This window comes from Esox lucius, chromosome 10 (assembly GCF_011004845.1).
Source record: "Esox lucius isolate fEsoLuc1 chromosome 10, fEsoLuc1.pri, whole genome shotgun sequence".
NCBI lineage: Eukaryota > Metazoa > Chordata > Actinopteri > Esociformes > Esocidae > Esox > Esox lucius.
In genome coordinates this window covers 3,646,867-3,672,063 of record NC_047578.1, presented here as the reverse complement: position 1 = coordinate 3,672,063, position 25,197 = coordinate 3,646,867, and the positions used below count along the sequence as shown (strand labels likewise).

Here is a 25,197-nt window from a genome sequence, read left to right as displayed (position 1 = left end):
CACACATGTAGGGCCTTACCAGGTGTGATTGTCCTGCCGATTTTGCAGGTTTTCCCACTTACAAAGCATGTAGAAGTCTGTACTTTTTTATCATAGATACTCTTAAACTGTGAGTGACGGAATCTAAAACAAAAATCCAGAAAATCACATTGTATGATTTTTAAGTAATTATTTTGCATTTCATTGCATGACATAAGTATTTGATACATCAGAAAAGCAGAACTCAATAATTGGTACAGAAACCTTTGTTTGCAATTACAGAGATCATACGTTTCCTGTAGTTCTTGACCAGGTTTGCACACACTGCAGCAGGGATTTTGGCCCACTCCTCCATACAGACCTTCTCCAGATCCTTCGGGTTTCGGGGCTGTCGTTGGGCAATACGGACTTCCAGCTCCCTCCAAAGATTTTCTATTGGGTTCGGGTTTAGAGACTGGCTAGGCTACTCCAGGACCTTGAAATGCTTCTTACGGAGCCACTCCTTAGTTGCCCTGGCTGTGTGTTGCGCGTCGTTGTCATGCTGGAAGACCCAGCCACGACCCATCTTCTTACTGAGGGAAGGAGGTTGTTGGCTAAGATCTTGCGATACATGGCCCCATCCATCCTCCCCTCAATACGGTGCAGTCGTCCTGTACCCTTTGCAGAAAAGCATCCCCAAAGAATGATGTTTCCACCTCCATGCTTCATGATTGGGATGGTGTTTTTGGGTTTGTACTCCTCCTTCTTCTTCCTCCAAACACAGTGAGTGGAGTTTAGACCAAAAAGCTCTATTTTTGTCTCATCAGACCACATGATCTTCTCCCATTCCTCCTCTAGATCATCCAGGTGGTCATTGGCAAACTTCAGACAGGCCTGGACATGCGCTGGCTTGAGCAGGGGGACCTTGCGTGTGCTGCAGGATTTTAATCCATGACGGCGTAGTGTGTTACTAATGGTTTTCTTTGAGACTGTGGTCCTAGCTCTCTTCAGGTCATTGACCAGGTCCTGCCGTGTAGTTCTGGGCTGATCCCTCACCTTCCTCATGATCATTAATGCTCAACGAGGTGAGATCTTGCATGAAGCCCCAGACGGAGGGAGATTGACAGTCATCAACGAGTTCAAACAGGTGCAGTTAATACAGGTAATGAGTGGAGAACAGGAGGGCTTCTTAAAGAAAAACTAACAGGTCTGTGAGAGCCGGAATTCTTACTGGTTGGTAGGTGATCAAATACTTATGTCATGCAATAAATGCAAATAAATTATAAAAAAATCATACAATGTGATTTTCTGGATTTTTGTTTTAGATTCCGTCTCTCACAGTTAAAGTGTACCTATGATAAAAATGACAGACCTCTACATGCTTTGTAAGTAGGAAAACCTGCAAAATCGGCAGTGTATCAAATACTTGTTCTCCCCACTGTATACCAACCTAATCTGTATATTTCTCAAGATAATGTATTTTCTTCAGGATTGCTTGTGTCACTCTTCTTACTCTTAACATTTTCTTCTCTTCCAATCCTTCTCCTCTTTTCTTCACTAGTTTTTCTCCTCTTTCTTCCTTTCCTTCTCTTTACCTTTCCACCTCACTCTTCTCTCCTCGCTTCACTAATTTTTACTCCCTTAGTTTTTCCTTCTCACTCTCTTATTGCTCTCCTGTCTTTAATAATAAATAGTACCCTATTAGATAGAATACTTTGGTTAGCAGATTCCCATTGCTTGCCTTATTTTTGTATTTTATCTCAAAAACATTGTTTGGAATAATAAAATGTCAGGCTCTGTAATCATATCTTTACCATTCCTCCTCTTTCTTTCACTCTTCTTCATATCCACTATTCGTCCTCTCCTTCATCACTCTAACAGAAAACACTTTGATCCAGGAATATTTCAAAATATATTTTCACACTAGTTATTATAATGCCAAAGCCTTAAATTTGTAATCTACAAAAAAATATTATCGTCATTATTTGTACAATCATTTAATATGATCATATTTTCAATATAGACCGTCCACTGCATATTTACATTTGAAAGTTTTTTAACTTAGCTACCATGACAATAGCTAGCTAACCTAGCTAGCTACCTATTTGATAGCCCAACATATTTAACGCCTTCATGAGCAGATCATCTATCTAATTAATATATTGTGACATTAAAACATCACTGGCTAGTAGTTCAAACGATTGTAACTTACTTGCTTGGCTTAAATAGACGTGTGTGATGATGTGGATTAATTTGACGCTTGGTAGCCACTGGCTGACATTTTCACAGCAGATTTCTCTAAAACGAGCGTGAGCGAGTAGTTAGTCGAAGAGGGAATGATGCTGCTATTGCGAGCAGCTCCCTCTGTTGGCCAAAACAAGCACAACGTGATTGAGATGTCAACTGGTTGGCTCTGCTGCCAAGTCTTTCTGGCCACATAAAGTACAATTTAATTTTGTGTAGGGTGACCAGACATGCCTGTTTGCCCAGGGTCGTCCCTGTTTCAAGCTAGGTGTCCTGGGTCCCGACAAATATCCGTAAAACTTAAATCATTAAATTAATAATAATTATTGCAATGATGCTGTAATGTTTTCCCATGCGCGTCGCAGCCAAACAAACAACTGTGTACAACTGCTTAGCAAAGCAACAATTCTCATAAAAGCTCAAGGGAGCGGAAAGTGAAAACAGTAACAAACAGGGCCAACTCCCCTGCTCCACCAACTACAAACACACACGATGACAAACACGCGCGCATAAGCGCATACACATGTGTGTGCCTTGAACATGTGGTATACTTAAGGGTCCCGGTATGGGGGTTTGAAAATGTGGTCACGCTATCTTTTGCGGTCTGTTTTTAACGCACAGTTAAAATCTGGGACTTTTCCCGGGGACAGCTCCAGCCGGGGACGGGCCATCAAAAACAGGGACTGTCCCCAGAAAACGGAGACGTCTGGTGACCCTATGTTGGGGTAGAAATATTTTTTGTGTGATAAGCATGGTACTACTTTGAAACCATAAATCATTTTAACGATAAAATATTTACTCATGAAGTTTGCTTTGTTGAATGCCATCTGTCCAAAAAAGAACCATATCTATGTCACAAGCAAATACAATGATGGATGACTGGTCTACACTTTACTTGGAAGACAGGGCTTTCAACACTGAGTGCAGAGTTAATGTAAAATTGGTGAATGGGACCAAATGTTATCTAGGGAGGGTTAAATTAACTCTACAGTTTTTACTGTCCACACACCTGAACTTCCCCAAAAGGTCAACCTTTCCCTGCACTCTACAGTGCTATAGTCACACTCTTTCAGGATCATACAAACACACAAATCTGCTTTTCACTGTTCATGGTTTTGAAAATAAACCTAAACAAGGCATTAAGTTAGACAATTGAGAAAAGTCTGTGGCAGAGATGAGCGGGTCTGCGATATTTTCCCTTTAAGGCTGCTTAGTGAGTGTTATGTCTGTGTGTGTGCGTGTGTGTGCGTGTGTGTGTTTCTTATCCCACCGAGTCTTAACCCCCATTGAACTCTGACCTTTGCCCCCTTACCCCCTCCGGGAACACACACACACAGACTGAGCCCCAGAGCCCTCTCCGAGTCTCTAAGCTTGGTCTATCCTTTGCTTGACTCCTACATACAAATTGTAATTCGCTCCTTGCCGAGTGAGCTAACATTTTTACACACTGTCACTCCATAATACACAATACGAAATACAGCAGTCAACTTCTAACCCCTGCGTCTCCTAGAAAGAATGTGTGTGTGTGTGTGTCCAGGTTGTTCTGCCTCCTGTATGTGTGTCAGGATGGGACAGAGACAGTGAGAAACGTGTTTGTGAGCGCGTGCACAACTGAGATGCTGAGATGTGTAGTTCAAACATTGCATAGAGCTTCTCCAGAGATCCTATCAGTTTCCATTCAAAATTAGACGTTCGTGCAAGTCTTAAGAATGTCAATGTTTGCCTTCAGAACCAGCCACTAGGTGTGCTCTTGGACACCATTCCAGTTAAATCTGCTGGTGACTTGCTAGGGCATTTGTCATGAGGGATAGGTGAACAACTCAGATCCCAGCTCAGAGGTTCCCATCCCAGTGCTTTTCCCAAACCTTAACTCCACCACTTGCATTTAATTACATAGACATTTACATAGACATTTAAGTTATTTATCAGACACATGTGTACCTACAAAGCAAGGCACGTTTCACAGTGGCAATTCAAAGTGCTTTACATTATTAGGCCTGACAGTGCGACTAACAGTACATGTGTGGACAGACCATTACAGGGCATCATTCCCTCCAGTCCAAATATGAAGTCATAGGAAAGGGAAGTGAAGTCTTTGGTTTGGGCTGTTGCATGGGTGGTCACCATAAATTCCATGACGGTACCTAAAATATTGTCGGTACCTAATCATCACTAACCTTCACTTTACTCATCATTCCCCTCTCCTCCTCCTGTCTCTGAAATTCATTTTATGTGCTCGAAGTACAAGAAAACATATGCATTCATGTCACTAAGGATAACAATGTCAGCTGAATGACACAAATGTAAATGTAGTGACAGTTCAACTTAATTACATTACTTCGATATTAGCCTGAAAAACAAGGTTTATTAACACATTAGTCAAATAAAGTTTTTCACCCATGAATAAACATCCGATTGTGAAGTGCATTTGTGAGACTCTGTTAGGAACTTAACCCACTCTTTGACTGACATGTTTTTCCTCAGCTGGAATTCTTTCTCTCCCTCCATCTTTCTCTCCCTCCCTCTATCGCTCTCTGTCTCTCTCCCCCTCTTTCCCTCTTACACTCTTTCTCTTTTGATCCCACACTCTCCGCTCCCGTCTCTCTCTCTCTCTCTCCAGCTTCATACTTCCCTCTCTCCCACCCTCTCACATGTTGGCCCACAATGTTTTTAGAAAGCAACACAACCCAGAAATTTCACTGAAATATGGAACCACTTAATCCCTGGATCCATGAGGACAATATCCCCACAGTGTGTGTGTGTGTTTATTGAGTTGTGGCCAGATGGTGAGGAAAGCTTTAGCACTGTACTGGCTATGTGACACACTCACACACACAAACTTACGATTACCAGATTACCAATGCCTGTTTTTTTGGCCGTGTTTATGTATCCACTCTAGGCAGGTTCTGCTCGAGCAGTTATTACATTAATCTCGCATTGGTCTCTGCCCTGTTAGATCCTGTTTTACCACAACGTGCTGCTTAGGTTCAAGGGTAGGTTGTACACCACTGTGTGTGTGTGTGTGTGTGTGTGTGTGTGTGTGTGCGTTTGTGCATGTTTGTGTGTGTGTGACTATATTTTCAGTTGTGTTATCCAGGCGCAGTTTAATTTAACTATCAGTTTGTTGACCCACCAACTGGGTTAAAGTAAAACATATGTTTTTTTTTCAGGGGGCATGACCTAATAGAGACATATTGTTCCAGGTCATCTTAACCTACAATGTTTTATTTTTCTACGCTGACAATTTCTTTTGTAAAGACCAATTACCGCTCCACTGCCTCGCCTCATGGCGGCGGGTCCTGGATGGCTCGGGAGAGTAAAAGATTCAGAAATGTGGCCTTTGCCACACATCTCGCTAAGTTGTTTGGCTTCTTATTCCACCGATCGCCCAACCAGGAAGCACTCACCAGCCTGTGACATGACTGAGCTTGAAGACACCTGACCAATCACAAAGAGATGCTATGGCAAAGTGAGGCAAAGGAAATCTTGTCCAACCCAAACCATGGAACTGTTGAGCCAGTTTGCCACCGCACTTACAATGTATTTATGATGCAGCCTGGGAACCCATTCGCAGATAAGATATACTACATATATACTTCTATACACTCACCTAAAGGATTATTAGGAACACCATACTAATACTGTGTTTGACCCCCTTTTGCCTTCAGAACTGCCTTAATTCTACGTGGCATTGATTCAACAAGGTGCTGAAAGCATTCTTTAGAAATGCCCATATTGGCCCATATTGATAGGATAGGATCTTGCAGTTGATGGAGATTTGTGGGATGCACATCCAGGGCACGAAGCTCCCGTTCCAACACATCCCAAAGATGCTCTATTGGGTTGAGATCTGGTGACTGTGGGGGCCATTTCAGTACAGTGAACTCATTGTCATGTTCAAGAAACCAATTTGAAATGATTCGAGCTTTGTGACATGGTGCATTATCCTGCTGGAAGTAGCCATCAGAGGATGGGTACATGGTGGTCATAAAGGGATGGACATGGTCAGAAACATTGCTCAGGTAGGCCGTGGCATTTAAACGATGCTCAATTGGCACTAAGGGGCCTAAAGTGTGCCAAGAAAACATCCCCCATACCATTACACCACCACCACCAGCCTGCACAGTGGTAACAAGGCATGGATCCATGTTCTCATTCTGTTTACATAAAATTCTGACTCTACCATCTGAATGTCTCAACAGAAATCGAAAATCATCAGACCAGACAACATTCTTCCAGTCTTCAACTGTCCAATTTTGGTGAGCTTGTGCAAATTGTAGCCTCTTTTCCTATTTGTAGTGGAGATGAGTGGTACCCGGTGGGGTCTTCTGCTGTTGTAGCACATCCGCCTCAAGGTTGTGCGTGTTGTGGCTTCACAAATGCTTTGCTGCATACCTTGGTTGTAACGAGTGGTTATTTCAGTCAAAGTTGCTCTTCTATCAGCTTGAATCAGTCAGCCCATTCTCCTCTGACCTCTAGCATCAACAAGGCATTTTCGCCCACAGGACTGCCACATACTGGATGTTTTTCCCTTTTCACACCATTCTTTGTAAACCCTAGAAATGTTTGTGCGTGAAAATCCCAGTAATTGAGCAGATTGTGAAATACTCAGACCGGCCCGTCTGGCACCAACAACCATACCATGCTCAAAATTGCTTAAATCACCTTTCTTTCCCATTCTGACATTCAGTTTGGAGTTCAGGAGATTGTCTTGACTAGGACCACACCCCTAAATGCATTGAAGCAACTGCCATGTGATTGGTTGATTAGATATTTGCATTAATGAGTAAATACATTGTATTGTCTTACATATACATCTATATGTAAGACAATATTTAATATTTATACATCTATATGTAAGTCAATATTTAATATATTTACATCTATATGTAAGACAAGATTTACTATATATACATCAAAATGTAAGACAATATTTAATATATATACATCTATATGTAAGCAGTACGGCATGATGGGGGTGTGGTATATGACCAATATACCACAGCATAGAGCTGTTCTCTTAGGTACGACGCATCGCGGAGTGCCTGGACACGGTGCTTGGCCGTGATGTATTGGCAATACATGACAAACCCCTGAAATGCCATATTGTGATTATAAACTGGTTACCAACACTATTAGAGCAGTAAAAAGTGATATGCTGTCCTAACTGTGGGATATGGTGTCATATACCATGGCTACCAGCCAATCAGGATTCAGAATTCAAACCACCCAGTTATATATAGAGCTATGATAAAAGTACACAACCCAGTTTTCCTATGCCACCCTACCCCAACCAGAGTAAAATAGGATCATTGTATCAGACCAATAAACTGATTGACACTAACATCACATTTGGAACCTTAAATGGTCGAATAGATTCTTCTTTGTCATCATTGATTTGTTGTCCTGGAACTAGGAACTGAGACACAATTTTATTTAGTTTTTTAATTAAATGCTGCAATTGTCTGCATGTGTGTTGTTTTTGGAAAACTGTTATCTGTAGTTGTCTGTTCTGGTCTTTTAAATCAAGACATGACCTTGAGTAAACCAGATTCTTTCAGATATTCTTCCTTCTCAAAGAAAGGTTTTTCTTTGTTGAAATACAAAATAATGTGAATTTGTTACAGGACAAGAGCAAAGAAATCTGGCTTTGTTTCCTTTGTCTAGCAGACTAATACACTAAAAGGATTAGTATTAAATAACTGTTATTAATTAAAATGTTGTGTTGGAATGACACAATAGTTTGGTGTCCCTATCATTCATTCCAAAATGTTTACAGACCACTTATTCTTTAGCTAAGTGTGTAAACTTTACATCATGTTCTATGAAGAAATAACTAGTGTTTAGATGGGGTGTTTTTTGTGTGCTTTACGCCCCCCCAATCCTACTTTGGCCCAAAATATGAGAGAACAACATATTTGGATATTGGTTAACAGAATATGGGTAACGGGAACATTTTCGCTTGTGAAACTTATCAGTAGGGATTTTGTAGAGCCCGCCAGCAATAGATTTAAAAAAAGCTAAACAAGAAATGCATTCTAAATTGTCTTAAGTTGCTAGATGTTTCTGGATCGTGGATATAATGGTTACACAGGCCTACCAGTACTTCGAGCCATGCAGTGTTTATTTGTTTTTCACAGGCTCTATGCAGTAGTTCTTCAGTGAACCTATCAAACACACAATGATCTGATCCTGATGGGGATTTTGGACAAAAGATGTACAATCTGATTAGTAATTTGGATGAAATTTACAGGCAGAGAAGAAAAAGGACAAAAACAAATCTGCCCACCACTACTCCTCGATCTGCCCCACTTTACCAACTTGATCAACTTCTATACACTCACCTAAAGCTATGTGCCCTGGATGTGCATCCCACAAATCTCCATCAACTGCAAGATGCTATCATATCAATATGGGCCAATATGGGCATTTCTAAAGAATGCTTTCAGCACCTTGTTGAATCAATGCCACGTAGAATTAAGGCAGTTCTGACGGCTAAAGGGGGTCAAACACAATATTAGTATGGTGTTCCTAATAATCCTTTAGGTGAGTGTAGATTTTAATGTTGGTGTGTGTGTGTGTGTGTGTGTGTGTGTGTGTGTGTGTGTGTGTGTGTGTGTGTGTGTGTGTGTGTGTGTGTGTGTGTGTGTGTGTGTGTGTGTGTGTGTGTGTGTGTGTGTGTGTGCGTGCATGTGAGTGTGTTACGTAGCTGTCTTTATGACCTCGTTTCTCATGATACCTTCATTACTTATTGAAGGGAAGCACACAGACAATGGACCGTAGAAGTCACATAGGCTTGTTTTTCAACATCATATGATATAAACCGGCAGTGCCTAAGCTACATTGATTGATGTTCCCCTTTAAGGCTATGTGGTAATGCACTACATCTGAATTAAAAAGTTCAAAGCTTGGATGTGAGACATAAATGTAGTGTGTCTGGTGACCGACATCCCAAAAAGACATACTGTTAACTATGTCCACTGATGTGCCAAACACATTATGTCCACCTGCTTAATATGCTGTTGGTCCTTCGTGTGACGCCAAAACAGCACCGATCCACCGAGGCATGGACTCCACAAGACCCCTGATAATGTCCTGTGGTATCTGGCACCAAGTCATTAGCATCAGATACTTCAAGTCCTGTGAGATGTGAGGTGGAGCTGCCGTGGATTGGACTTGTTGGTCAAGCACATCCCACAGATGTTCAGTCGGATTGAGAACTGTCTGATCGTAACGTCTCCCTGTCTCATTGTAACATCTACCTGTCTCATCATAATGTCTCTGTGTCATTGTTACATATACCTGTCTCATGGTAACAACTCTGTCTCATCATGACATCTCCCTATTCATTGTAACGTCTCCCTGTCTCACAGTAACGTCTCCTTGTCTCATCGAAACATCTTGCTGCTCATCGTAACGTCTTCCAGTCTCACCGTAACATCTCCCTGTATCATCGTAACGTCTCCCTGTCTCATCGTAACGTCTCCCTGTCTCACAGTAACGTCTCCCTGTCTCATTGTAACGTCTCCCTGTCTCACAGTAACGTCTCCCTGTCTCATCGTAACATCTCCCTGTCTCACAGTAACGTCTCCTTGTCTCATCGTATCGTCTCCCTGTCTCATTGTAACGTCTCCCTGTCTCCCTGTAATGTGTTGAATCATTTGCTGCCACGCCGTTCTGCTTTCAATGAGAGATGTATAGCAGGCGAATCAACCTTTACTGTAATTGTGCTGATCAAAGTCAATCGCCACATGAAGTTCCCCAATGAACTGGGTCCTCCCACCTTATGATTAAGTCAACCTACTAAAGGGTTAACCAAGTAGTTAGACCAGGGATGATTGTCAGTTTGCAATTAGGAGTGCATTAATGTGTGTTTGTGTGTTTTTCTGTCTGTGATGTTCATTGTTTCTGTGTGTTTCGGAAATGTGTTCTATTCCCTGTTTGTCTGTGTCTACAAGTCTATGTGAATTTGTTTCGGTCTGCATGTTTCATGTCTATGTTTGTCTGTGTCTGTATTCCTGTGGTTCTGTCTGTATGTCAGTTGGTCTGTGTCTGCCTGTGCTTCTGCCTGTGTCTGCATGGCTGGGGTTCTGCCTGTGTCTGCATGTCTGGGGTTCTGTTTGTGTCTGCCTGTGCGTCTGCCTGTGTCTGTATGTCTGGGGTTCTGCCTGTGTCGGCATGTCTGGGGTTCTGTCTGTGTGTCAATACAATGCGTAAACACCACTTTTCATTTAAATCTGCAACCCCCCAAAAATAATTTCACTCTACAAATTGGAATGTTTTGACTGGAGATTACTGTGCCAAACTCTCATTGGCTGTCTGTCGCCATAGTAACATGAGGAATACTCTTTAGCGATTCCCTTAGTGACAGACATTAGGCTAATCCTCTCTCATTTAAATGTAAAATCAGCAGAAGAGTGACTGTCTGGCAATACTGTCCTCCAAAAGTGTGTGTGTGTGTGTATTGTTCTAAAGTGCGCTCAAATAATAAATTAATTTTTGTAATATATTTATCTCTTTGTTTACCTCAAAACGTATTGGATCCAGACCATAGCAGAGCTGCCCCGGACAGTTCCTGGAGATCTAGAGTCCTGTGGGTTTTCTCTCCAATCCCAGGTGTAATTACATAAATAAGCTTAGAATCAGGTGTGCTAAATTTGGGTTAGAGAGAAAAGCATACAGGCCAATGGTTTTCCAGGAACTGGGTTGGCTTCCACGACCCTGTATGGCTGATGGGCTGATGGGTTGATGGGTTGATGGGTTGATGGATGGGTATATATTTCTGACCATGTGCATGTCTTGCGTGCACATCTTAAGGAACTTCTAATAGGCCCACAATGTGTTTACACCAGTTTTCCAGATCTGTGAAAACTGGGGTTTAAAAGTCTTTGTTGACAGTTCCAGGTTACCACGCCAAAAGGCTTTACTGTCTTGACAGTCACAAACTCTATCAACTAAGCTCTCTCAGGTGCGCAGTGGATACAAGTGTGCTTTGGGAATCTGGTTAGCATGGGAATCTGTTTGGTGAAGAGTGGGAATGATCTCCCGGGATAAACAGCTAGGCTCCCTCTGACTTCCCTTTGAAGATGGAAGCTCTGTGTCAGAGAAGACAGATGTCCCACACTCACACTCATGCATGTACATATATGCTCCCAACACACACACTCGGAGAGCCCAGTCTGTGAGAGGTGAGCCACAGCAATCAGAGCTTGACAAGGAATAGAGATAATTCCCTATCGGAATAATCTCTCTTCCTGTGAAGAGAGAATGGGGGACAGAGTCAACATGTGGTGGGTGGGGGGTTCCACATTGAAATGACAATTCCTAGGGATTGTGTATTGCTTTTGTTGATATGGTGTTGGTGGGGGCAATGGGGATGGGTGTGACAGATGTGATTGTACAAAAACAATAACAAGTCATTGCAACCAAGTGAATGTAATCACAAGCAGTGACATGAAAGCAGTTTATTTCCGCTAATGGTAATGTTGGAAATAATCCACCAGATTCCATAAGTCAGATATTTAACTGGGGTAGTGTGTAAGTCCCACAGGGGATCTGTTTCAATTTACAGTAAATAATGCTGTTTATTACACGACAATGTCAGGAATCTATTCTCATTGCAATTATTTAAAATCAGTGTATGGAGTGTGAATAATGAACAACACAACTACAAAATGACAATAAATTATGAAACATTACAAAACATTTTCCATTCAGACATCCCAAAAGAGAGCATTGCAGTTATGAGCTCATGTTCCAAACCTGACCAACACAAAATAATCATACCTCGGATGAAGCTCATAGGCTACGATATGGCTACTCTTAACGGCTGTACCAGATGCACTTCCCTTGCTTCTGAATTTTTTAATTTATGTTTTGGACATACATAGAGGTCACTGATGTATCCTATAGAAGTTTTTTTTTTTTTTTTTTTTTTGCATCATCTTCCGCTTATCCGGGGCCGGGTCGCGGGGGCAGCAGTCTAAGCAGGGATGCCCAGACTTCCCTCTCCCCAGAAACTTCCTCCAGCTCTTCAGGGGGGACACCGAGGCGTTCCCAGGCCAGCCGGGAGACATAGTCCCTCCAGCGTGTCCTAGGTCTTCCCCGGGGTCTCTTCCCGGTGGGACGGGACCGGAACACCTTCCCAGGAAGGCGTTCCGGAGGCATCCGAAACAGATGCCCAAGCCACCTCAGCTGACCCCTCTCGATGTGGAGGAGCAGCGGCTCTACTCTGAGCTCCTCCCGGGTGACCGAGCTTCTCACCCTATCTCTAAGGGATCGCCCAGCCACCCTGCGGAGAAAGCTCATTTCGGCCGCCTGTATCCGGGATCTTGTCCTTTCGGTCATGACCCAAAGCCCATAGGTGAGAGTAGGAACGTAGATTGACCGGTAAATCGAGAGCTTCGCCTTGCGGCTCAGCTCTTTCTTCACCACGACAGACCGATACATCGACCGCATTACTGCAGAAGCTGCACCGATCCGTCTGTCAATCTCCCGTTCCATCCTTCCCTCACTCGTGAACAGGACCCCTAGATACTTAAACTCCTCCACTTGAGGCAGGCACTCTCCACCAACCTGAAGTGGGCAAGCCACCCTTTTCCGACTGAGGACCATGGCCTCGGATTTGGAGGTACTGATTTTCATCCCCACCGCTTCACACTCGGCTGCAAACCGTCCAAGTGCATGCTGAAGGTCCTGGCTTGAAGGGGCCAACACGACAACATCATCCGCAAAGAGCAGAGACGAAATCGTGTGGTCCCCAAACCTGACACCCTCCGGCCCCTGGCTGCGCCTAGAAATTCTGTCCATAAAAATTACGAACAGAACCGGTGACAAAGGGCAGCCCTGCCGGAGTCCAACATGCACAGGGAACAAGTCTGACTTACTGCCGGCAATGCGGACCAAGCTCCTGCTTCGGTCGTACAGGGACCTGACAGCCCTTAGCAAAGGACCCAGGACCCCATATTCCCAAAGCACTCTCCACAGGATGCCGCGAGGGACACAGTCGAATGCCTTCTCCAAATCCACAAAACACATGTGGACTGGTTGGGCAAACTCCCATGAACCCTCCATCACCCTGTAGAGGGTATAGAGCTGGTCCAGTGTTCCACGGCCTGGACGAAAACCACACTGTTCCTCCTGAATCCGAGGTTCTACTATCGGCCGTATTCTCCTCTCCAGAACCCTGGCATAGACTTTCCCGGGGAGGCTGAGAAGTGTGATCCCCCTATAGTTGGAACACACCCTCCGGTCCCCCTTCTTATAAAGAGGGACCACCACCCCGGTCTGCCATCCCAGAGGCACTGTCCCCGACTGCCACGCGATGTTGCACAGGCGTGTCAGCCAAGACAGCCCCACAACATCCAGAGACTTAAGGTACTCAGGGCGGATCTCATCCACCCCCGGTGCCTTGCCACCGAGGAGTTTCTTAACCACCTCGGTGACTTCAGCCCGGGTGATGGACGAGTCCACCTCTGAGCCTTCATCCTCTGCTTCCTCAATGGAAGACGTGACGGCGGGATTGAGGAGATCCTCGAAGTACTCCTTCCACCGCCCGACGACATCCCCAGTTTCTCTTCATCACCACTAGATGGTGGGGAGGAGCCTAATGCGTATCGCCTCTCTTCTTTCCCTCCCTTTTGCTCTTGCTTCTCTTTCCCTCCTTTTTCTATACTTTTCTTTCTTCGACAGACTGAGGGACTGTACCAGTAACAGTGGCTTGACCGCGGCTGGTGCAGTTCCCTCAGTCTACCGACAAGGCCGGCAAAGAAGGACTGGGGAGGACAGGAGGGTAACAGTGGCTTGACCGCGGCCCTCCTAGAATCCCCAGTCCACGGATCACCCCGGACCTAAGAAGGACTCAAGAAAAGGGAAGGCCTTTAACGCCAAGAACCCCTTGGTCCACGGACAAGGCCCGGAACGGACCAAGCAGCCAAGACCAAGCCAGGACCCGCAGCTCCGAGAACATCTGAGGACAGCCGGAGTCCTGAGAAGCCTGACTTCCTTCCATCTAAAGGAAAGTTTTCATTTCCATACCCTCCCTTTTCAATAATCTCCTCAACCCCCACTTTTCAAACCTCACCAAAACTCCTCTCCCCCCTCCTCTCCCCCCCTCCTCCCCCCCCTTTTTTCCCTTTCCCCCTTTCCTTACCCTACAGCCCCAACACGACCGGAACCATGGACCGCACCATCCGAAGACACAACGCCGTCAGAATGATCAGAAAAAGACAAAGCGAAGAACAACCACCGATGCAGAGACTGGAGTTTAGCAGATCGGTGATCCAGCACGAGCTAGGCTATTCCCCTGGGGATTTAAATTGTCTGTTTAAGCTGCCGGGCCCACGAGAAACTTTTGAGATTAGCTTTAAGACACCGGAACATTTAGCATTATTTTGGCACAAGACTAGGCAAGATACACACAGCAACATCTTAAATAAATTTCACATAGAACCAATCACCGAACCAGATAGGAAAACAGTTACCATCATCTTCTACAACGAGACAGTCACAGAATACGACATACGCACATGGTTAGCACGACACGCACAGGTAGATTCCGACGTCCGACAGATCCGGGACGAGGACGGGATATGGACAGGGGCGAGAAAATGCAATATCACGCTCAGACGGGACCCAGCTGGAACCATCAAACACCTGCCCAGTACCATCATGCTTGGGAACAACAGGGGGCAGGTGTTTTACTACGGTATGCCAAAATTGTGCAGGAACTGCGGGGCAACAGGGCACCTCGCAGCAAACTGCACAGTAATCCGGTGCAAGAACTGTGGAGACGAACATTTCACCAAGGACTGCACAGAGCAAAGGAAGTGCAACCTCTGCGGGAACGAGGGGCATGTTTTCAGAAACTGCCCAACCTCATATGCCAACAGGACTCGTTCCCAAAGAGGGGCACAACCGGAGCCAACACCAACGTCAGAAGACCCAGCACCACAGCACAGTACACCCCAAGAACCAGCACCAACACACGACCCAGAAACACCCATTGTACCGGAACTACCCACTGCACCAGAAACAGTACCTTCACCGGAATTAATACCAGCCCTATCATCATCATCATCATCATCATCATCATCATCAGAAGACAACAATAGTGACAATTCAGACAGACCAGAACACCACAACGACGACACGACAGCCAATACCATGTCCAGCCTTGGGTCCCCGGTATCGCCCTTGTCCATGTCCCTTCCCGCCCCGGACTATCCACACTCACTGCCACTATTCACAGAATTTGAACACACTCAGGACCCCAGTAGCCATGCCACACCAGAAACCAGACTGACAATAAAAAGCGAAACAGAAGAAACAGAAATCACCCACCCCCCCGAAGACGAAGAACAACTGAACCAGAACACTCCACAACAACCAGTCACCCCCAAAGAACAACGTCCCAAAAGAAAAATGGAAACTTCAGCAACCACAAGCAAAAAATCAAACACTAACGACTCACCGCCACCTCAAGAACCCCCATTCACCCAGTTAACTCGTCCCACACCTCACATCCCTGTAGCCACCCTCCCCATATATACACGAGCACAGGTCACTACCACAGCACACCCACACACAGGTAGGAATATTTCGAGTGGGCCCGAGCATGCTGACAGACAAGGGGAGGGCAGTACAATTAGTGGTACGCCATCCACGCTATGTCAAGAAGGGGGGTCCCTCTCAGAGTGAAGAACAACACCGACACACCACATAGTCAGCCATGGGCCGGTCGCAGTACTACACCCTACCTACCATACTCATGGCTCTGTCCATTACACTTACTTCTGTCAACGTCAGGTCCATCCATGATCCACACAAACGGCTAGATGTCATCTCCCACCTTAAACAAGTGAACACCGATATAATATTCCTCCAAGAATGCAACATACCTTTCAACACAGTTTATACTTACCTTGAGCAACAATGGAGCCCTGGCGACTCGACGTGGTCGGGGTCGAACGTCGCCAGGGCAGACGGAGTCGCTATTCTCTTAAAGAACCCAAACATACACTTCACAAAAGTCACAAATACAGACCCAGGTAGACTCATAGTAGCAGAAATCTCATACCATAACATCACAGTTAAACTTATAAATGTATATGCACCTACTAACCAACGAGAACGTCTGTCATTTTTCAGAAAGCTGCGACCGGCCCTCCTAGGCAACCTTCCGGTCATCGTTGCAGGCGATTTCAACTGTGCGCTGCGGGATTTGGACCGTAGCCGCCCCCGGAACGACGGCTCAAGCAGGGAGCTCATTGCCATTATCAATGAACACCAATTACAAGATCTAGGCAGGGACCTGGTGCCCCGCTACACCTGGGTGAGTTCTGACGGTCAGTCCTTTTCCAGGATCGACCTCCTCCTCCTAGACCAAGACCTCACAGCAGAACACACCACATCAGCAGCCACTTTCTTTTCAGACCATAGACAACTCACCACCACTGTACACCTACCAGACAGACAGACAAATAGAGGGAAGGGACTTTGGAAATTAAACACTACACTACTGACTGACAGACTTAACATGCAATACATCACACACCTGGAAAATTGGACCTCTCTCCTTGACCTATTCGACTCCCCCATTGATTGGTGGGAGATGGTCAAGGAGAGAACCAAACACTTCTACATCAAAGCAGGCAAAACAAAGGCAAGATGCAAAAAGGAACAACTCACCAAACTAAACAGACGACTACAGAACCAGACAGAACTACAACAAGAAGGCTTCAATCTCTCAACTGAAATAGCAGTCACTAAACACAAACTGGCACTCATACATAGACAAGAACAGCAGAAAATCAAATACACAAGCAAAATCAAACACCTAGAGGACGACGAGAAATGCACAAAATACTTCTTCCAACACATCAGACGTAAAAAACAAACCATAGACACACTGAAGGACCACACCCAGACACCACAAACTGACGAACACACCATCACAGACATCATCACAGACTTTTACACCAACCTGTACGCGACAAAAAGCACAGACGATGACTTGATCAACGGACTTCTCCAACACATCATACCAGTACCTGACAAGGAGGAGGAGGGAGACCTGACACTGGAGGAGCTCACCCGGGCGATGCGGTCCCTAAGTACGGGTAAGACACCGGGTCCCGATGGGCTCCCTGCTGAGTTTTACATAACATTCTGGGAACATCTCAAAGTCTGCCTGGGGGCGGTCTACAATAGCATGTACAGGGAGGGTAAACTAGCACCCTCCATGACAGAGAGTGCAGTTACCCTCCTGTACAAGGGAAAAGGTGATGCCACTGAGCTCAGGAACTGGCGCCCCATCAGTCTCCTGGGCTCAGACTATAAGATCTTGGCAAAAACCCTTATGTACCGGTTACAGAGGTCACTCCCGCAGGCCGTTGGATCCGACCAGACTTGCGGTGCTCCGGGGAGGTCGGCTCTGGATAACCTCTCAGCTGTAAGGGACATTTTTGCTCACTCTGTCGAACGGTCTCAGCCCTTTTGTCTTTTCAACCTTGACCAGGAGAAGGCCTTCGACAGGGTGAGCCATCCTTACATGCTGAGAGTGATGGCCAGAATGAACCTCGCTCTCAGTCTCCGAAACTGGGTTTCAATTATCTACCGCAACAACACCAGCAAAATCCTAATTAATGGCACCCCCTCTGCACCCATACCCATGCACTCTGGTGTAAGGCAGGGCTGCCCACTGTCAGCCCTGCTATACACCATTGCCATAGAACCCCTACTGGTCAGCATACGTCACAACCCCCGCATCACTGGCTACCCTTTACCCGGAGCACACGGCATGACAGTCAAAACCCAGGCATACATGGATGACATTACCATCATCACGACAGACACAAAGTCCATCCCACACATCACGCACGCAATCAACACTTTCTGCACAGCAACTGGGGCAATAGTGAACGGGACTAAGAGCGAGGTTTATGTAACACCGGACTGGCCAGCCGACCAGGTCCTGCCATACCCTGTTAAAGAAACCGTAAACATTCTGGGTGTATGTTTTGGCAGGACCAACCCCGGACGCCGGAGCTGGAAGGACGCCCTTGCCAAGGTCAAAAAGAAAATCGCTGGCTGGCAGGGGCGATCCCTCACGATGACTGGAAAGGTCCTAGTCATTAAAGCCATCGTTTACCCGATCCTGGCATACATAGGTAAGGTTTTTCCGCCAAACACACACACAGCAAGACATATCAACAAGACCATCTACAACTTCATCTGGGGCAGTGACCAGGAGCGGGTAAACAGGCTGACTATGTGGAAAAAAGAGAACAAAGGGGGTAAGGGGATCCCAAATATTCCACTCTACATAGCGGTGCAGGGCCTCAGTTACATCATCTCCAACATACGCAGACAGCACAATAAAGCCGGTTTTTTCCATACATTCTACTTCTCAACAATAATCAGACCATTGGGGCTCTGCACCCTTGACCATCGGACCCCTTACTCCTGGGACCCCCCTCTGCACTACAAAGCACTAAAATCCATTATCACCTCGCAACAGCTACACACCCACAAAAGTCAGGACTGGTCATTCAAAACACTTAGAAAATTCATCACGGACAGGGACACAGTTACACCGATACCAACATTAACTACCGAACAATGCACCACAGCCTGGACAAACATAGCTTCACCTGCACTTATGAACAGACACACGGACATAGCGTGGATGGCGGCCATACGCTGCCTCCCCACCCGGCATTTTATGCACAAAAGGGGAATAGCCAGAACCGACCAGTGCCCGCACGGCTGTAGAGAGATAGAAACCGAAGACCACATCCTCTGGCGGTGCAGGGTGGCAAAAAACATCTGGCTCATGACCTCTGCTCTCCTCACCAGGTTGACCGGCACGGCTGCGACGACCCTCCGGGGCATCCTCTTCGGACCACCAGGGGGACTCCAATCACCCCAGGAGAGGAACGCCTGGAGGGTCGTCAACGCCACAAAGCAAACCATTTGGGACACAAGGAACATAAAGGTTTTTCATAAACAGGACACTCTCCCCATCATCACTGCCAGAATCATCCGGAAAACCATCATCGATTACATCACCCTGGACACCCACCGACTTGGGCAAGACATCACCAACCGACAATGGAACATCAGCACCCCGAACGACATCATCATCACCCCCCCCGTCACCAACCTGCCCAACCCCACCACGGTGCCCCCAACCACAAATCCCAACACCAGCAGCCGAGCAGGGATCATGAGCCGCCACCTTGCACTCGACCCCTCCTACAGCCGTGCGAAGTACTGGACATTCCATCAACGATAGCCGATCTGCTACTCCACATGGACAGAAACACATACATACACATGTCAAACAGAATAACCATCACTTGTCACTTCAAACCGCCACTGTATTTACATTTCACCTTGCTTTGCCCTCCCTTATGTTCAGTGTACGTTCAAATGTTTTCTTTTTGTTTTTTAGCTTATTTATTTATTATTTCAAAATAACCAAATGACTTGATGTACTTGTAAATATTTGATGTGATGAAAACATGATGTGAAAAGTAAAACTCAATAAAAGAGATCTAAGGGATCGCCCAGCCACCCTGCGGAGAAAGCTCATTTCGGTCGCCTGTATCCGGGATCTTGTCCTTTCGGTCATGACCCAAAGCTCATGACCATAGGTGAGAGTAGGAACGTAGATTGACCGGTAAATCGAGAGCTTCGCCTTGCGGCTCAGCTCTTTCTTCACCACGACAGACCGATACATCGACCGCATTACTGCAGAAGCTGCACCGATCCGTCTGTCAATCTCCCGTTCCATCCTTCCCTCACTCGTGAACAGGACCCCTAGATACTTAAACTCCTCCACTTGAGGCAGGCACTCTCCACCAACCTGAAGTGGGCAAGCCACCCTTTTCCGACTGAGGACCATGGCCTCGGATTTGGAGGTACTGATTTTCATCCCCACCGCTTCACACTCGGCTGCAAACCGTCCAAGTGCATGCTGAAGGTCCTGGCTTGAAGGGGCCAACACGACAACATCATCCGCAAAGAGCAGAGACGAAATCGTGTGGTCCCCAAACCTGACACCCTCCGGCCCCTGGCTGCGCCTAGAAATTCTGTCCATAAAAATTACGAACAGAACCGGTGACAAAGGGCAGCCCTGCCGGAGTCCAACATGCACAGGGAACAAGTCTGACTTACTGCCGGCAATGCGGACCAAGCTCCTGCTTCGGTCGTACAGGGACCTGACAGCCCTTAGCAAAGGACCCAGGACCCCATATTCCCAAAGCACTCTCCACAGGATGCCGCGAGGGACACAGTCGAATGCCTTCTCCAAATCCACAAAACACATGTGGACTGGTTGGGCAAACTCCCATGAACCCTCCATCACCCTGTAGAGGGTATAGAGCTGGTCCAGTGTTCCACGGCCTGGACGAAAACCACACTGTTCCTCCTGAATCCGAGGTTCTACTATCGGCCGTATTCTCCTCTCCAGAACCCTGGCATAGACTTTCCCGGGGAGGCTGAGAAGTGTGATCCCCCTATAGTTGGAACACACCCTCCGGTCCCCCTTCTTATAAAGAGGGACCACCACCCCGGTCTGCCATCCCAGAGGCACTGTCCCCGACTGCCACGCGATGTTGCACAGGCGTGTCAGCCAAGACAGCCCCACAACATCCAGAGACTTAAGGTACTCAGGGCGGATCTCATCCACCCCCGGTGCCTTGCCACCGAGGAGTTTCTTAACCACCTCGGTGACTTCAGCCCGGGTGATGGACGAGTCCACCTCTGAGCCTTCATCCTCTGCTTCCTCAATGGAAGACGTGACGGCGGGATTGAGGAGATCCTCGAAGTACTCCTTCCACCGCCCGACGACATCCCCAGTTGAGGTCAACAGCTGCCAACCTCTACTGTAAACAGCGTTGGTAGGGCACTGTTTCCCTCTCCTGAGGCGCCGGATGGTTTGCCAGAATCTCTTCGAGGCCAGCCGATAGTCCTTCTCCATGGCCTCACCGAACTCCTCCCAGGCCCGAGTTTTTGCCTCCACAACCACCCGGGCTGCAGTCCGCTTGGCCTGTCGGTACCCGTCAGCTGCCTCTGGAGTCCCACAAGCCAACCAGGCCTGATAGGACTCCTTCTTCAGCTTGACAGCATCCCTTACTTCCGGTGTCCACCACCGGGTTCGGGGATTGCCGCCTCGACAGGCACCGGAGACCTTACGGCCACAGCTCAGAGCGGCCGCTTCAACAATGGCGGTGGAGAACATGGTCCACTCGGACTCAATATCTCCAACCTCCCTCGGGATCCAGTCAAAGCTCTGCCGGAGGTGGGAGTTAAAGATCTCTCTGACAGGAGACTCGGCCAGACGTTCCCAGCAGACCCTTACAGTACGCTTGGGCCTGCCGAGTCTGTCCAGCTTCCTCCCCCGCCATCGGATCCAACTCACAACCAGGTGGTGATCAGTTGACAGCTCCGCCCCTCTCTTCACCCGAGTGTCCAAGACATATGGCCGCAGGTCAGATGAAACGACAACAAAGTCGATCATCGACCTGCGGCCTAGGGTGTCCTGGTGCCACGTGCACTGATGGACACCCTTATGCTTGAACATGGTGTTCGTTATGGACAAACTGTGACTAGCACAGAAGTCCAATAACTGAACACCGCTCGGGTTCAGATCAGGGGGGCCGTTCCTCCCAATCACGCCCCTCCAGGTATCACTGTCGTTGCCCACGTGGGCGTTGAAGTCCCCCAGTAGAACGATAGAGTCCCCAGTCGGAGCACTTTCCAGCACCCCTCCCAGAGACTCCAAGAAGGTCGGGTACTCTGCACTGCCGTTCGGCCCGTAGGCACAAACAACAGTGAGAGACCTATCCCCGACCCGTAGGCGCAGGGAAACGACCCTCTCGTTCACCGGGGTAAACTCCAACACATGGCGGCAGAGCTGGGGAGCTATAAGCAAACCCACACCAGCCCGCCGCCTCTCACCATGGGCAACTCCAGAGTGGTGAAGAGTCCATCCTCTCTCAAGGAGTGTGGTTCCAGAGCCCAAGCCGTGCGTAGAGGTGATCCCGACTACCTCTAGTCGGAACCTCTCAACCTCACGCACCATCTCAGGCTCCTTCCCCGCCAGCGAGGTGACATTCCACGTCCCTAGAGCTAGTTTCAGTGTCCGGGGATCGGGTTGTCTAGGCCCCTGCCTTCGACTGCCGCCCGATCCTCTCTGCACCGGCCCCTTATGGTCCCTCCTTTGGGTGGTGAGCCCACGGGAGGGCGGCCCCATGTCGCTCGTTCGGGCTTGGCCCGGCCGGGCCCCATGGGGAAAGGCCCGGCCACCAGGCGCTCGCGAACGAGCCCCAACCCCGGGCCTGGCTCCAGGGTGGGGCCCCGGCTGCGCCATGCCGGGCGACGTCACAGGACACACAATTTTCTTCTTCATTAAGGGGTTTTTGAACCGCTCTTAGTCTGACCCATCGCCTAGGACCTGTTTGACTTGGGAGACCCTACCAGGGGCATATAGCCCCAGACAACATAGCTCCTAGGGTCACTCGGGTACTCAAACCCCTCCACCACGTTAAGGTGGCAGTTCAAGGAGAGGTCCTATAGAAGTCTTAAGCGGAAATGAGGTACTTCTTTAAATTCTGAAGATTCTTGCAAGTCGTCCTGGCCAGGTATTGGGTTAAAAAAATTGCTTGACCATTTCTGACAGCATCTGCCCAAATGGTAAATCTCTTGTTTGTGTAATAAGTTTCTAGCTGAAATAACTAAGTATGACATTTGAGTTGTTAAATGTACGCCACTGAATGGTGGGCTTTTAATAAAACTGATGTTTTGAACTTTTACAAAAAAAACTCTTCACATCTACAGCAATGCATTGTGGGTATGTGTACCGACTGCCTCAGTGATGATTAGTCGCAGACACGTATCCTTTCCCATTCAGACTTGCCAAAAGACAAGTGTTAAAAGACATTTACGGGTTCAGGGGCTTCAAAATCCATGCGGTTCACTTTCCACATTCATGACCTGTACCCAATTGAAGTCTTGAGCTCAACAGAGGCACTTCTTTAAATTCTGAAGATTCTCTTTTTTTCGACACACATAAAAGTCTCTGACGAGACTATCAAAAATTGCCAGGGCCGACTATATTGCAAGTCGTCCCGGCGGGGTATTGGGTTAAGTTTTCAACCAGCAATAATCACGCCTCGGCTAGACCTCATAGGCTATGATATCGCCACTGCGAAGGGATACCCGAGGAATGAAAGAAAAAATTGCTTGACCCTCTCTGACAGCATCTGCCCAAACGGGTAACACTTTCCCCTTCAGACTTGCCAAAAGACGAGTGTTAAAAGACATGTTGAGGTTCAGGGGCTTCAAAATCCATGCGGATCACTTTCCACATTCATGACCTGTACCCTATTGAAGTCTTGAGCTCAACAGAGGCACTTCTTTAAATTCTGAAGATTCTCTTTTTTTCGACACACATAAAAGTCTCTGACGAGACTATCAAAAATTGCCAGGGCCGACTGTATTGCAAGTCGTCCCGGCGGGGTATTGGGTTAAGTTTTCAACCAGCAATAATCACGCCTCGGCTAGACCTCATAGGCTATGATATCGCCACTGCGAAGGGATACCCGAGGAATGAAAGAAAAAATTGCTTGACCCTCTCTGACAGCATCTGCCCAAACGGGTAACACTTTCCCCTTCAGACTTGCCAAAAGACGAGTGTTAAAAGACATGTTGAGGTTCAGGGGCTTCAAAATCCATGCGGATCACTTTCCACATTCATGACCTGTACCCTATTGAAGTCTTGAGCTCAACAGAGGCACTTCTTTAAATTCTGAAGATTCTCTTTTTTTCGACACACATAAAAGTCTCTGACGAGACTATCAAAAATTGCCAGGGCCGACTGTATTGCAAGTCGTCCCGGCGGGGTATTGGGTTAAGTTTTCAACCAGCAATAATCACGCCTCGGCTAGACCTCATAGGCTATGATATCGCCACTGCGAAGGGATACCCGAGGAATGAAAGAAAAAATTGCTTGACCCTCTCTGACAGCATCTGCCCAAACGGGTAACACTTTCCCCTTCAGACTTGCCAAAAGACAAGTGTTAAAAGACATTTACAGGTTCAGGGGCTTCAAAATCCATGCGGTTCACTTTCCACATTCATGACCTGTACCCAATTGAAGTCTTGAGCTCAACAGAGGCACTTCTTTAAATTCTGAAGATTCTCTTTTTTTCGACACACATAAAAGTCTCTGACGAGACTATCAAAAATTGCCAGGGCCGACTGTATTGCAAGTCGTCCCGGCGGGGTATTGGGTTAAGTTTTCAACCAGCAATAATCACGCCTCGGCTAGACCTCATAGGCTATGATATCGCCACTGCGAAGGGATACCCGAGGAATGAAAGAAAAAATTGCTTGACCCTCTCTGACAGCATCTGCCCAAACGGGTAACACTTTCCCCTTCAGACTTGCCAAAAGACGAGTGTTAAAAGACATGTTGAGGTTCAGGGGCTTCAAAATCCATGCGGATCACTTTCCACATTCATGACCTGTACCCTATTGAAGTCTTGAGCTCAACAGAGGCACTTCTTTAAATTCTGAAGATTCTCTTTTTTTCGACACACATAAAAGTCTCTGACGAGACTATCAAAAATTGCCAGGGCCGACTGTATTGCAAGTCGTCCCGGCGGGGTATTGGGTTAAGTTTTCAACCAGCAATAATCACGCCTCGGCTAGACCTCATAGGCTATGATATCGCCACTGCGAAGGGATACCCGAGGAATGAAAGAAAAAATTGCTTGACCCTCTCTGACAGCATCTGCCCAAACGGGTAACACTTTCCCATTCAGACTTGCCAAAAGACGAGTGTTAAAAGACATGTTGAGGTTCAGGGGCTTCAAAATCCATGCGGATCACTTTCCACATTCATGACCTGTACCCTATTGAAGTCTTGAGGTCAACAGAAGCACTTCTTTAAATTCTGAAGATTCTCTTTTTTTCGACACACATAAA

At 47.0% G+C, this 25,197-nt stretch overlaps 1 protein-coding gene and 5 non-coding genes across 6 annotated transcripts; 1 reads left to right on the top strand and 5 right to left on the bottom strand.

Annotated features, from left to right (window-relative positions):
• The first annotated feature begins 14,379 nt into the window (after positions 1 to 14,379).
• Positions 14,380 to 19,670, top strand: LOC117594982. The gene is made up of 7 exons (XM_034294825.1): positions 14,380 to 14,478; positions 14,752 to 14,908; positions 15,093 to 15,237; positions 16,351 to 16,534; positions 16,814 to 17,562; positions 17,693 to 17,737; positions 18,229 to 19,670. Exons 1-7 carry the CDS (start codon positions 14,380 to 14,382, stop codon positions 19,496 to 19,498), a joined length of 2,649 nt encoding a protein of 882 aa, XP_034150716.1. The 3' UTR covers positions 19,499 to 19,670.
• A 3,614-nt stretch (positions 19,671 to 23,284) lies between these two features.
• Positions 23,285 to 23,425, bottom strand: LOC117595060. Its single transcript, XR_004576341.1, has one exon. It is a non-coding gene; the product is annotated as a U4 spliceosomal RNA (small nuclear RNA).
• A 242-nt stretch (positions 23,426 to 23,667) lies between these two features.
• Positions 23,668 to 23,808, bottom strand: LOC117595026. The gene has a single exon (XR_004576308.1). It is a non-coding gene; the product is annotated as a U4 spliceosomal RNA (small nuclear RNA).
• A 242-nt stretch (positions 23,809 to 24,050) lies between these two features.
• Positions 24,051 to 24,191, bottom strand: LOC117595025. The gene has a single exon (XR_004576307.1). It is a non-coding gene; the product is annotated as a U4 spliceosomal RNA (small nuclear RNA).
• Positions 24,192 to 24,433: 242 nt separating this feature from the next.
• LOC117595024 lies at positions 24,434 to 24,574 on the bottom strand. The gene has a single exon (XR_004576306.1). It is a non-coding gene; the product is annotated as a U4 spliceosomal RNA (small nuclear RNA).
• A 242-nt stretch (positions 24,575 to 24,816) lies between these two features.
• On the bottom strand, positions 24,817 to 24,957 carry LOC117595023. Its single transcript, XR_004576305.1, has one exon. It is a non-coding gene; the product is annotated as a U4 spliceosomal RNA (small nuclear RNA).
• Between the last annotated feature and the right edge of the window lie 240 nt (positions 24,958 to 25,197).

Bases quoted from the DNA above. Each gene is read 5' to 3' on its own strand.
- LOC117594982 (XM_034294825.1), top strand. From the start codon at position 14,380: ATGGACCGCACCATCCGAAGACACAACGCCGTCAGAATGATCAGAAAA. The intron at 14,479-14,751 runs GTGATCCAGCAC...CGACACGCACAG, and splicing joins GACTGGAGTTTAGCAGATCG to GTAGATTCCGACGTCCGACA. The intron at 17,563-17,692 runs GTACCGGTTACA...GAACGGTCTCAG, and splicing joins ATCTTGGCAAAAACCCTTAT to CCCTTTTGTCTTTTCAACCT.